General features: G+C 36.7%; 1 protein-coding gene across 1 annotated transcript in view; it reads left to right on the forward strand.

Annotated features, from left to right (window-relative positions):
* The window catches only part of LOC139979096 (sorting nexin-27-like), a 66157-nt gene that overhangs the window by 20378 nt on the left and 31655 nt on the right, over positions 1 to 14124 (forward strand). The window contains exons 2-5 of the mRNA XM_071989764.1: positions 1449 to 1683; positions 3974 to 4166; positions 9106 to 9191; positions 10463 to 10570. Of these exons, the coding sequence (XP_071845865.1) occupies positions 1449 to 1683; positions 3974 to 4166; positions 9106 to 9191; positions 10463 to 10570 (622 nt within the window). The remainder of the gene's footprint in view (positions 1 to 1448; positions 1684 to 3973; positions 4167 to 9105; positions 9192 to 10462; positions 10571 to 14124) is intronic.

Here is a 14124-nt window from a genome sequence, read left to right on the forward strand (position 1 = left end):
TCTTACAACTGATTCAGCCAGATTAAAAAGTGCAGCTACAGCTTGGCCAGGAAGAGAAGTACATCTCTGTGTGTTTTGGCTCTTCAAAAATGTCTACAAGGAAATGCGGGGAATGAACACTAAATGTTGCCATTTTTATTTGGCAGTGCTTAATTCTCAGGTCATTAAATTGCACAATAATGCAGTGTATAGTGCTGTCAAACTCTCTCTGGTACATTGGCAACAATGTCAGCTTCCTGACTCTCAATGCATTCACCTACCCATTAGAGATGACTCTTGTTGTAATTAATAACAAAGAAGTCACCCAAGAAAGCGCCTGGGACACAAAAAGCCAAACAACTTTGATCTACTCTCGACCTTGTTACCCTCACAACGAGACGGTGTGATAATGATTGGTGTTACAATTAGGTACCACAGGTTTCTTGGAAAGGGGATAGACACTTAACTTGACCCTAGTTGTATTCTATTAAAAACCTTGAATCCTCTAGCTTGTGACTATATCCACACCCTCCTCAACCTACCTACCGTTCAAAGCATTTCACTTCCTACTGCATGTTCCACCTTACATTTCCCTGTGGAATTTGCCAGACATATATTGTATTAACACCATCCCTTCATTCATTTTCTTCCTGGAATATACCCTAAAGACCTTATTGCTTTAAACACCATTGAAGGTTGTACCAAGGATGATACAGATGTGAAACATTATTAAAGTCACTCAGTTACACTTGAATAAAACAGTTCAAATTTTAATAGCATTTCACTCAGGACTTAAAAGTTGGATAAACTTCACTTTTTCATTATCTGCCTCCATTCTACATATGCACTCAAATTTACGTACAGTAGCATACAAACGTTGGTTAACATTCTAGCTTTAGACGGCACAAAGCAATAAAGATGACTTTGTAATTTCATATTTTTGCATGTGTTTGTTCATACTGTGTATCCAAAGAGATTTTACGCATTCTTCACTGTGTACACTCTCAATTATATGTCTGAGACTGCTATACATAAGGATTACCACAGAGAAAGTGGGCAGTCCCCCGGAAGTGGGGGCGCAGTGCAGAAATGTTCCAACGATGTAATCGTGGGTAGATAGAAAAGTGAAAATCTAGACTGGGAGATAGGTACAGTAGTATCGTCGCATGTAAATCCCGAAAACATTAAGCTTTGAGGATGTAAGCCCCAAGACGTGTTCCCATTTTCAACCACTGCCCTCATAACTTAACAGTACTAACTAACATACTTCTGAATCCCTACAGAGTACTGTAGGTGCACATATTTCCTGCAGAATTTTGCTTGCAGGATTTCCAAATAATGGATCGGTGGTCGTCCTCGTTTCCTTTCCAGACAAATATATATACCCTCCCGGCCGTTGAGAAACATAATTAACCAATTTGCCGAGACATTAATTCAAATTTCCCTTCTTTTTATTTTGTTCCTTGCAGGAATGGAACGACGGTGGAAGGTGCAACTCATAAATTTGTTGTAGATCTCATCAAAGAAGGCGGTGATTCACTCACGCTGACTGTGATATCAGTGCCGAACTATCGTGATCAGGAAAGGACGGAAAATAGCGAGGACTCCTCAGGCTACTCCAACTACGATTACAGCGACCGGAAACCTCTCCCCATAACAGTACCAGACTATCAGTCCGTGTCTGAGGGAACTGACAAATTTGTGGTAACGCTTTTGCAAAATTATTCTATGGTTTGCATCGCTGCCCCCCCTCCTCCCTCACTTGCCTACACCTCACAACCATTGCACCTCTATTTTAACATATCTTGAGTGACCTGGTAATTAAATTTATGTATTAATTAGCACTGACCCTGACAGAATGACCAGCCACTCTCAGTATTTCTATGGACTCCTCAATCAACCATCCGCAGTGTCTAGAATGAAAGTCTTTAAGGAAGCGGCAAATTTTACTGCCCTCCTCGCTTACCTGTCTCCCCACAACCTTAGCACCCTCGTTCTGCAGTGCCTAGAATGAACTGATAACATTTGTCTATCTTTGTGATCTGTTTTAACTTTATAATGTAAGTCATTAATTTTTCCTCTTATTTTGACAGATAAAAAAAAATTATGTTTCCATTCTCATCTTTTGATGATATGTTAGTTTTCTCATTCTTGAATTGTTGATTGTTAATAATGAAATAAATTTTTGAAATGTGCAAATATCAAACTAAGAAGGAAATTAATACAATACAAAATATCATGTCTTCTCTTACTCTTGCCTTACTTGAAATTATGGTATTTAACCGCAGAAGGCATTTGGGAATTAGCCATCCGGTGGGTCTGAGGGAGGGGGATGGGGGGAGAAGAGTGGAGTGGAGGATGGGAACAAAGTCTGCATAGGAATAAACAGTGTGATACATCCAGATCATCAGAATTTAAAGAGATTAACAGGAGATATTAGTATTACCTCACATGACTGACAAGATTAATTGTCGAATATCCTCCGATGAACTGACTCAACAAGAAGTGTACTGCACAAGTTATTTCTGTAGATATTCAGCATGAAGTGACTGAAATTGTATAAAACATATAGGGCTTGTGTATGAACTAACTAAGTGTATGCAAAGAACATGGTAGGGAAATATTCCTTCTCACAAGACTTGTGAATCTACATCTAACTGTCGTCAACAATCAGGCATCCTTAAGACAAGACTAGTCATCAATTTATTAAGTATTCCTGAAACAGATTATAATCTTCTTTCTCCACTTACCTGTCTCTACACAATCACTGTACTCTCATTCTATTGTGTCTGAAGCCATTTGTTTATGGTTTGACATAGACCACTCACCAGTGGTTAGTCACTTCCAGTCTCGCCCCTCTGTTTGCTTTTTTTAATTCCATTAAAAAAGGAGATAGTTCCTTTTTCTTCTTTTATTGCACAAGTATATATTGTAAAGAAGTTTACCTTTACAAAAACTGCTTTGTGTCTGTGCAGACTGTGCCAATGTTAGGTTGTTTTTTACTCTGTTACACGCAATGTTGTTGTTCAGATCGTTATCTGAAAAGTGCATCGACATCAAAAGTTTCATGAATGTTAAGAAAAAAAAATTACCTTAATACCCGTGATGAGAATTTGTATGAATCAGTGACTCATTCCTTCTAAAATTTGATTTCTGATGCAGATGAACAGTGGTAGTATATGGTTGTGAGCACTGGCGAGTTGCTGTCAAATCTTTTAATGCAATCAAGTGGTTTATTGCATCAGGGGTTTGCCATTTATTGCTGATCATGAAAATTATCAACTCATTATAACATGAACTTTCATGTGATTGTATGGCAGATATATTGACTCTGCCCACGTAAATTGATATTTTATAAAAGACATACCGTTTTCTCCGAATCTGTTAAAAAATTATAAGCCATCAGTAATAAAGATTCTTTGGTTGAAATGTGGCAACAGTGTCTCACTTTGTTTGCGTGTGCTACATGGTATTTTTCAGCCACCAAAATTCTTAAATACTTGAGCCGAAAGTGTGTTTGTACAGTAGTATTAGTTATTGTAGTAAACATCAAAGAGAGTAGAAGTAACAAATAAAATTGTAAGATATTTTTTTGCTAGGGTCACAAAGAAAATAACTGTATAATACATTTTTTGAGCATTTGATTCAAAACCAGTTTCATAAATCTATTAGCATGGTATTCATAACTTTGTGAAAATCGTCATGTTCACAAAACTAAACCATGTTTGTTTATCATGATAAAAACAAAATTTACAACATGAACTGGGGGTTTGGGGAGGGTATTGGCTGGATGGGATTGGGACAGGTGGTTGGAGTGGGAGGAGGAGGAGGTTGGGTGTCCCATGGATAGTAAGTAGACCTTCATCCCAAAAAATTTGCTACATTTTACGGGGGTTCTGGGGGGGGGGGGAGAAGGGTGATTAATTCATCTGATTGTATTGTGAAGGTTAATTAATCCTTTTATATATTTCTTGTTTTCTTCTCATCTGTACAGGTCTACAACGTGTACATGTCCGGTAAATTACTAGTCTCACACAGGTATAGCCAGTTTGCAGATCTACACAACCGACTGAAAAGAGAGTTTGTAGATTATGTTTTTCCAAAGTTTCCTGGAAAGTGGCCATTTTCCTTATCCGAACAGCAGCTAGATTCCAGAAGAAGAGCATTAGAACATTACGTAGAAAAAGGTATTAAATTTACAGTAGATAATTTTTTTTTTTTGCTTAAATGTCTCTCATGCTGTTCGTTTAATATCTGCTCTCTTTCTCTGTGTGAAATGACACAATGTTTTGTAAATCGTACCTGCCTCGTTAACGCCTTTTCTTCAAATTACCTTCGTCCCTTAAAGTGATCGGCTGCCCTCTGGTAACCAAGCATTAAGTGATAACTTCCCAGCATGGTTGCACCTACGGTACTATCTGATCGCTTCATCTTAGCAACACACTTGTTTTCTCGCTTGTCATGCCACCCCTTGAACGAGTCGAATATACTTGCATGCTGATCCTTGAATAATAAGATATTTGCTAAGTGATGAATGGCTTATATTCAGTCTCTTGACGTATTGATTATATGCTCTTTTGATCTCGATATAGAAGTTGATGTAAACAGGGCAATTAACGGTTACCAGCGGACAGATTCAGTTAAACAAGCAGTCAGGAGTTACAATGTTATCGAAAGAAACGCTTGGCTGTTTGATAGAAATTGGCCAGTTCTTCGGATATGCGATATCAAAGCTGTGTTTTTGCATTAGATGGTACTGTAACATTGTGTCATTCCTGACAGAGCTGTGTAGATAATATTCACACACACACACATTGTATGTCCCATAATATGGAAAAGAATTCTTTGTGGTTTAAACCATTTGGCTGCTCTAAGTATCCAGAAAGTGGATTCAGCCAATGCATCAATGCTTTTGTGTTGCACAGATTTTATGAAATGCTTACTTTGTTGTTTCATTTTGCAATTGTTTTAAGTTTATACCTAATTTCACTAGTCTGGTTGCAATACCGGTTTGATATGTGTACAGGGGGACACACTTTATAATGACTTATCTTTCCTATGAATACATAGGACAATTACAGTGCCACCCTGACGTATGACAAATCAAAGTAAAAAGTGCACTGGATGGCGGCACATACAAAATGACAGGTCCTAAAGTTTGGGTGGAAAGCTGCTTTAACTTGATTTAACATGTACAGTACATCTAAATGTGTATACTCGGATTGGGCAACACCTGTGTGACCTGCTTTGGGTATAGTATTGCGGTCCAAACACAACCGATAGGTCTCAGGATACGGTACCACTTCCCTCTTTCATATTTAATGATTTAGCATACTCTCTCTCTAGTTTGTTGATATCAATAATCATAACTTAGTGTCAGCAATAATGAAGTCAGGTGAATATGTTGTAATCTTGCCGATTTCAATAATTCCCTCCTTTGCCCCTCCCCCCCTTGTCACCCCCCTGTCACCCCTTTGTAATGTAAAAGTCGATCCATGTCAATGGTTATTAGTAAGTGTCAGCTAGCTATCGGTGTCTATTCTCAAGTCAACAGCTCTGTACACAGGCGGATTTTGATTGGTTAGCTACAAGAATCTGTTACTTGATGGATAAGCGACTGTATATACTGTTTAATAGTTAATTTGAAAATTTTGTCCCCAGATCAATCATGTTATAAAGGAATTGTGTAAGCGTTTATTTTTCTTCTTACTTCAAATACATGAAAGCCCCCATCATATTTACTCAGGTGCTGAGCACTGTTTTATTTGCTTACTGTCAATTTGACTGTCTCGTGGAACCAGGCTCGGAAATGAGATTACATATTTTAACAGCCCTTCACAGTCGATTGCATTCTTACTTTGTAATATCAATTGATATCAGAATCGAATTTTCATTGCCAACTGTGTGTGTATCATTATTATCATACCTGCAGTGTGTTCTGTAGGATAATAGTTTCGGTTATTTCTGGTAACAGTTGGTGTTCAATATCATATTAGGTTTCCTGCCAAGTAAAAATTAAATGATAAATACTAGATTTTTGAGTTATTAATCGATCTCATAACAGATGATTGAAACCTTTTGAATGTCTGCTCTCTCTCTCTCTCTCTCTCTCTGTCTGTCTGTCTGTCTGTCTGTCTGTCTGTCTGTCTGTCTGTGTCTAATTCTACATTTACATCACAAATGAATCTATTCTTAAGCTACTTTGCATAGGAGAATTGGAGCAGAAGTTGTTGTTGTCATTATTTCTGTTATATATCATTACCAGTTTTGCATATATTACAGCAGATGTACATCAACAGGCCTGGAAATTTCAGTATATTTACCTCGCTAAAATGCCAGTCGATTTTGCCGTTTTCCAGTAGACAAAATAGGACACTGACAAATGATTTTCTGCCAGTAGGCATTACAAACACAGTAAGTCGGTGAAAAATTGTCAGCCAAAGAATCTACAGGTTTCCATACCTACAGTAACGTAAGTCCCAGTAATACTGTCTATTATTAGCAGCAAGTATTTAATTGGACTGCTCTCGAAAGCCTGTACAGTAACTGACGTGTGTTGTGGCTAAAATTGTGAAATTGCGTTGCCTGATAGAATTCAAGCCCTTGTTTGCATTTTAAAACTCTGGGTAGAAGTTAAACTAATACCTAGTTAGCTATATGTACAGCTTTTGGCTTGAAGTGATGCTACATAAGGTTGCTGCAGACTAGAGAAGAAGCCATACTTGCCTCTTCTAATGAGAAATAGACCAAAGTTGGCTTACTTTGGTATTAATACAGTCTAGTTTCCAGCCAGTTACTCAATAGCAGGGCAGATTTTTAAGGATATTTTCTGGATTCCCCTCTAACTACCAGGCCTTACAGTACATTTTGTTTCCCCAAAACAGCAAATTTGATTGTCTGAATAAATGTGGCAAACTTAACAATGACCAATATGTACACTGTAGGAGAGATGTGTAGGTTTGGTGAATAGAACACCAATATATACACGTTAGGAGAGATGTGTAGGTTTGGTGAGTAGAACACCAATATGTACACTTTAGGAGAGATGTGTAGGTTTGGTGAGTAGAACACCAATATGTACCCTGTAGGAGAGATGTGTAGGTTTGGTGAGTAGAACACCAATATGTACACTTTAGGAGAGATGTGTAGGTTTGGTGAGTAGAACACCAATATGTACCCTGTAGGAGAGATGTGTAGGTTTGGTGAATAGAACACCAATATTTACACGTTAGGAGATATGTGTATGTTTGGTGAATAGAACACCAGCTTTGGGGGTGATACCAATTTTATCATTTCACCTATTTGGGGGTATTTAGTTAGTTAAAAAGGTTTCTGAATTTGATGTAAATAACTTGTTGTCCGCTTGTCAACCTCTGCAGCTGATTTTGGTTGTCCGAACATAAATTTGGTCATCTCAGACGACTGGTCTTCTATTTAAAATTTCCCTGTTTAACAAAGAGAGACTGACTATGTGCATCACCTACTAGCACAATTTATCACCCTTTAAGACTGCTTAATTTCTCAAAAAATCTTAGTAGTTTTTCGTTACCAAAAACTACGCTATTTGCATTCCCCTCTTGCCGAAAACTTACACCAATAATACCATTTTTTATTCAATGTTCTGCCCAAATGTTGTTTTCAGAAGTGATTTGTACGATCCGGATTTTGTTTCTGTAACCTTTCATATGACAAATACAGTACTGTAGGTATGTGAAACAGGAATGACATTTCCTGTAAGCTGCATCCTGCTTTTGATATTATGGAAAATGGTCAAGTGAGGTTGGAGTACATGGGGTAATCTAATATGCTTTTAGAGGTACCAACCTTTGGCTGGCATCTCTTTATGGTAACTATTTTGAAGAGATAGATACTCTGTGAGAAAGGTTCTGATAAAATGTAGTTGAGATTTGTTTGTTTTTACACTCGCAAGCTGAATTTTGTAGACCAGGGTTGGTTTTAAAGTGAGTTTGCTTAATATGTCATCTTGTTGAAAACATGGACTTTCTGTTAAGGATGTTCAACCAACAAAGTTGATATTTCACACAATTAATTTTTCTAATGGTTATTCTTTGACTATGAACTTAATTGGAAATAAAACTGATTTCCCCTTGGAAAACGTTAAGGATAGTTCTGTCTTCTCTAACCATGGAACCAAAGAAAAATATGTCCTTACATTACAAAAATACAAGATTCCTTTCCTCACAGATACCAAACAGGTCTTTCTAGATACTTCATGTAATGAATCAATAGCTGAACCAATTAAACACTTAAATGAATTTCTATGTACAAAATGTTGATGTAAAGTCAAAGCAATTAAGAAGGGAAAATCGTGCAAAATATACACCACAGCCTCAAGCAGGGAATAGTATTAGCATTCATATTTTGTTTAGCAGTGCTTGAAAGTCTCTCTTAGCAGTTTGGAAATTTCTCTCGTGAAATACTATGGTTCTAGTGTCAATAACTGCTATCATCTTTGCACAGTTTGCATAGAGAGTTGCCCATTTAAACATAGCATTTTACTATGTGTTATCATATGAATTCTTCCCTGGAATCCCTGTCAAGGATGTCTGTTTTAAGTCATCAGCCTTGTACCTTGGGTTTTGCTTGAACTCTGTTAAAATGAAAGCCGGGGGTTTCGCTTGAACGCTGTTAAATGAAAGCCGGAACTTTATAAACGTTTACTCAAGAAATGTTATTTTAAGTTTGGCAGTGGAAAAATCAAGCAAATGCTTCTTGAACTCCCTGTCTCCAATAAACAATTTCCTTTAAATTGGTGTACATCTTGTACACATGGCTATATTCGTATCTCCTACCAGTTGCCTCTCTCTCCTAAGGTTGCCAAGGTCATCATCGGTCAATCAAGATGCTCTCTGATTTGAAGATGCCACATACTCTAGAAAAGTCATGTTGACCAGCGGCTCATAAATGTTGACCATTCTCTGCATTATGGTTGTAATTTGTGTTTCTTACAGGCACCATGGATGGATTCTTGGCTCACAGACTACTGTATTACAGCAAGGTGTCCTTCAAATGAATAGTAACATGGAAAAAAAAAGGTGGATCATTCTGAATTTCTGATACAGTGATGCTAAAAGATGTATCCCTAACATATTTTTTGGTTAACAGTGACCTCCGTGAGGGTGATAGCAGAAAGCGAGGCTGTGAGGGAGTTTCTCGGGACGGACCTTAGAGATACATCTGAAGAAGAGCCAGTAAGCATCTTTTTATGTCCTCAAATATTTGTCATAGATTTGATTTTCACTTTCAGTCTGGTCAGGTACTAATTTAAGAAAGTTTGTCCGCTGTATGTTGCAGGTGACAGGTTTGGGGGGTTGGGGGGGGGTTGGAAGGGATAGTCATGCATTGAACTTCTGTACATTAGGAGTATAGCTTTCCAAAAATTTGAAAAATTCTTGATAGTTCCGTTCTTAAAAGTGAAGAAGAATTCTAAGAATTAGAACTATGTAATGGCTATATGTAGCAAGAGGTACTTTATTTACTATTAATTGTAGGTGTCTAACTGAGAACAGTGCAAAACAAATGATAGTTTTAGATTTAATGAATTGATATAGGTCAGTTTTACTAATATGGGATGAAAATATTCCTTTTAATACTTTCCTTGCTTCAGGGATATGAATTTGATAAAAGTCTAAAGAAAATTCCCAAATTAAATCTCACAATTTGTAGTCTCGTTGCCGTTTTTACAAAAAACAACAGAGATGATTATCAGGGCTGTGTAAAGTTGTCTTGTTTTTCGCTGTTGTAAATATGAATAACTGACAAATCATATGGAAACTTAGTTACTGTTGTCCATGGGGGAGGGGTGTGGAGAAGGAAGGGGGGGAATGGAGTAGGTTTTCAAAAATTGTCCAGCTGACTGCAGACTTACAAATTGTACAGGAACATCGTAAAGTTATCAGGAGGGAGTAAAATTATAGTGTCCTTACAGAACCTGAACTTGTCAAAATGATGGATAACAATGGTATGTTGATGTGATGAAAATTAATGTTTATGTCATGAATATGAAATATGAAATTTGCATATCTAACAGGTATGTACGTTGTTTGCGTGACATCAGCACGTTTCATGTTCATCTATAGTACCGCTGGATAAAATATCATTTGGTATTTAAATAAGTCGGTTCATTTACACATTTGACAGTTTCTGTAGATTTTTATATAATTTAATACTTGTCACACTCATTTTATTTGATCTCTATGTGAAATCTGATGACCAGATGCTTTTGATGCTTCAAATTATATCATTTCCAAACTGTGACTGTTTTTTTTCTCAGAATTTTCTCCTAATGCCTCCCTTAATATTGTCTTTCAGTCCCCTCTCCTCCCATCACATCAACATAGATTCAAATTGCTCAATACATTGAAATACCTTTCACGTATTTCAATGATCAATATACTTCTAAATGGTTAATTAGTAAATAAGTATTTATTGATTAATGATGAATCAACATTTTTTTGATCAGCATGATGAGGATGGAAATGTCAAAGTTGAGATGCAGATTGCCTTGCCAGGGAGAGATCCAATGACAGTGAAGACGTTGAAGGGCAGTACGACAGACGATGTATACAAGGTATATACCAAATTCGGGGTTGCTCGATTTTTAGAAAATTTAATGTTTCATGTTACTCATTACAATTTCTCAGGGTCATAATATGTTGTCTCATAAATGTTGCTACATTAATGTTACCAGACATTCTCTAACCTCTCTCGTGCTCGGTCGCCTCCGTTTGTTGGAATATCTTTTTGGTGGTCGTCTTAGATTGATAAATGGCAATTTAGACCTCTGCTCTTGAATGTCGATTCCTCAAAAAAGGGGGTCAGTTATCGTTTGTTTGAAAAAAATCGACATTTTCAGAAATTTTCCAATGCTACAAATATTTTGTAAACTGTACCTTATAGAAAAACCTTTTTGAATTAACTTTGGTAATTTTTTTATTAAATGCTATCCTATGTAATAGAATCCGAAACAATGTCCATCATAAGCTGGATTTAGTCCCATTTAGTTCCATTATAAATAGTACAGTAAAAGATATTTCAATGCTTTCTAAGTGTCTGAAGAACTGCAACAAAAAGGTTTCCCAGTGACAGAATGTTGAGGATCCAGTCTTGATGTCATTGAATTCTCTGTGCAGTGACATTCGTTTAGTGAAATACTTTTTGTACAGTAACCTTCGTTTGTTGAAAGGTTTCAATTTGATGAAATATTTTTTGGAGGGTGTATTAGGGTGATCAATGCCAATTAGACCTTCTCTGCTCTTGAATTTTCAATACCTCAAAAAGGGTCAGTTAATATCGTTTATTTGAAAAAAATCAACATTTTCAGAAATTTTCCAATGCTACAAATATTTTCTAAACTGTACCTACAAAAAACCTTTTGAATTAACTTTGGTTTTTTCTTTTTCACAATGCGATCCTATGTAATAGAATCCTAAACAAAGTCCATCATAAGCTTGATCTAGTCAAGTTCCATTATAAATAGTACAGTAAAAGATATTTCAATGCTTTCTAAGTGTCTGAAGAACTGTAACAAATGTGTTCCAGTGATCGAATGTTGAGGATCCTCTTGATGTCATTGAATACTCTGTGCAGTGACCTTCGTTTAGTGAAATACTTTTTGTGCAGTAACCTTCGTTTGTTGAAAAGTTTCAATTTGATGAAGTATTTTTTGGAGGGTGTAGTAGGGTAATCAGTGGCAATGTTTTTCGAGTACTTGTAATATCTTTAAAAAAAATGGTAGACCAAATGCACAGAGAGGGACTTTTAATTTCCATATAAGGTTGAGTTTTTTTCCAAAAGTGATTAGATTGATCATGTGCAAATTGTATGCTTCCTGTGAAGGATACTCACATCATAGTATGTATGTGTGTGGGTGAGGTGTTTGAGTGCAATGTGAGACAAAAGCAAGTCTACATGACAGGAAATACACTAACTGGTTCAATTCTGGATATTTTCAAATTGAACAAGCAACGGTGCAGGGTCTGTTTTCCCCATAACTGTACTTAAAATTAAAAAAAAAAGTTTAAAACTATAATCGGGTTCATAAGAAAGCCATGTGTTGGTTGGTAACATCCAATAGGGAATATTAGCTTGTTAAAGTGGCTAGTCATAGATGTGAGTATCAGAATCAAATGCAAAATCGAAAAAAGGAAAAGTATTTAATATTCAGTATTGAGTATGCAGTCTATCTACTAGCAGGCTTGCTGTCATTCTGAAAATCTTGGCATACTTGTGGAAAAATTATAAGAATAAGGAATAACAAAAGCCCTAAACATGAATTTTAAGTAAAAAGTCCCTGAAAAGTCATGAAATATGTAAATTCTAAGTCATCAGACAACCAAACAGTCTGTGTTGTAAGAAAGAAATATATATGTTTGCTTTTGGCCCAGGGACAATGCTCTGTGCCTCCTCTGCACAAAGAAATGTTTGCTATTCAAGCAGGATTGAAGGAGTGGTACTGCTTCAAGAAACATGCTTAAAGCATACACAAAGATAGGAATATCTATAACACAAACAAATACTGTACAATAACCCCCCTCCCCCACCCCCAAAAAAGAAAAACTGACAATAGTTAAAGAAGGTTCAGCCAAGAAATTATAAAACGTTTAGATACAGTATTGTTGTTTGGCACTGGAGCAACCAAGGATTGAAAGGGAAAAATGCACATATATTTATCAGAATCTCTAATGTTACATTGAAAAAGAAAATGAAAGTCAGAAATATCATTTATTTTCTTAGATCTGAACAAATCCTGCCGGAAATTGCCATGGCACTTAGTACTATTGTTAGCCTGAATCCTGTTTTAAATTGTAACTTTGACAGAAAGATCAGGACTTTCATTTTGAACAGAATAAGTTGGCAGAAAATTATTCTCTTTTGTCTTGTTCCAGATGCTTGAGAAAATGGGTCTCAGTGAAGTTTATTGTTTATTGTATTGTTTATTAGTGCTTACAGTTTTGAAGTTTTATGATATATTTTTTAATAAAGTACTGATCTTAATGTGGTTCTGCTGAGTATAAAACCTGCTTTTGTGTATGTGGCGATTTTTCCTTTTTGGTTCCTTGCTTTAGCAAAAGGAACCTATGCAGTCAGGTTGGCGTGTGTGTGTGTGTATGTATGTATGTATGTGTGTATGTATGTGTGTGTGTGTGTGTGTCTGTGACACTTGCTTGGGTACGCTCTATCTCAATAAGGGAATGTTGGATTGAGGCCAAACTTGGACTATAGATCCGCCATATGGAGAAGGTGTGCCCTATTGTTTCTGGTGCCCACAAAGGTCACCAAAGGTCAGTTATGGTCCAAAAACCGAAAATATTAAAACTGCAATAACTCCCAGTGCCAATGTGTGACAAGATTGATATTTTGGGACAAGTTGTGAACTGGTTAGGGGAGCATTTTCAAACTTAACGGTCATGTGATCCAAGGTCACCAAAGGTCAATTAATGATAAAAAACTAGTATTTTTGCGATAACTTGAGAACGAAATGTCCGTTAGGGTTGGGAGTTGCTCCAATGTTATCCAATTGTCGACCCGCATCTGGGTGACCCTTGACCTCAATTTGACCTCTGGTGACCTTAACATGTTTTTGGGGATTTTTACAGTTTTGATGCTATTTTCAGATGTCAAAGGTACCTTCTGATCATAAATGTCAATAGGTTGACCCCGTGTGACCTTTATGTGCGAAGTTATATGGGGTCAAAGTTTTTCGGTCGGAGTTAGGATGGTTGTACAGACTTGTCGTTTTGTTTTTTGGAATCAGGAGATTAAACTACATCTGAAACCAAGGTCAAAAGGTCAAAGGTCACATTAGAAAAAATGTGCTTATTTTGGGAGGAAACGAGCAAAAAAGGAAATGTTTGGTTTTGATGCTAGATTTGGATATCAAAGGTACCTTCCGATCAAAAATGTCAATTGGTTGACACCCGTGTGACCTTCGTGTGCGAAGTTATACAAGGTCAAAGTTAATTTTCAGACATTTAATGCAACAACTCCCAGTTCCAAGGTGTGACATGGTTGATATTTTTGGACAAGTTGCAAATGGTATAGGGGAATATTTTCAAACTTAACGGTCATGTGATCCGAGGTCACCAAAGGTCAATTAATGTTAAAAAACTAGTATTTTGGGGG

The sequence above is a fragment of the Apostichopus japonicus genome, chromosome 13, assembly GCF_037975245.1.
Source record: "Apostichopus japonicus isolate 1M-3 chromosome 13, ASM3797524v1, whole genome shotgun sequence".
In the NCBI taxonomy this organism is placed as follows: Eukaryota; Metazoa; Echinodermata; class Holothuroidea; order Aspidochirotida; family Stichopodidae; genus Apostichopus; species Apostichopus japonicus.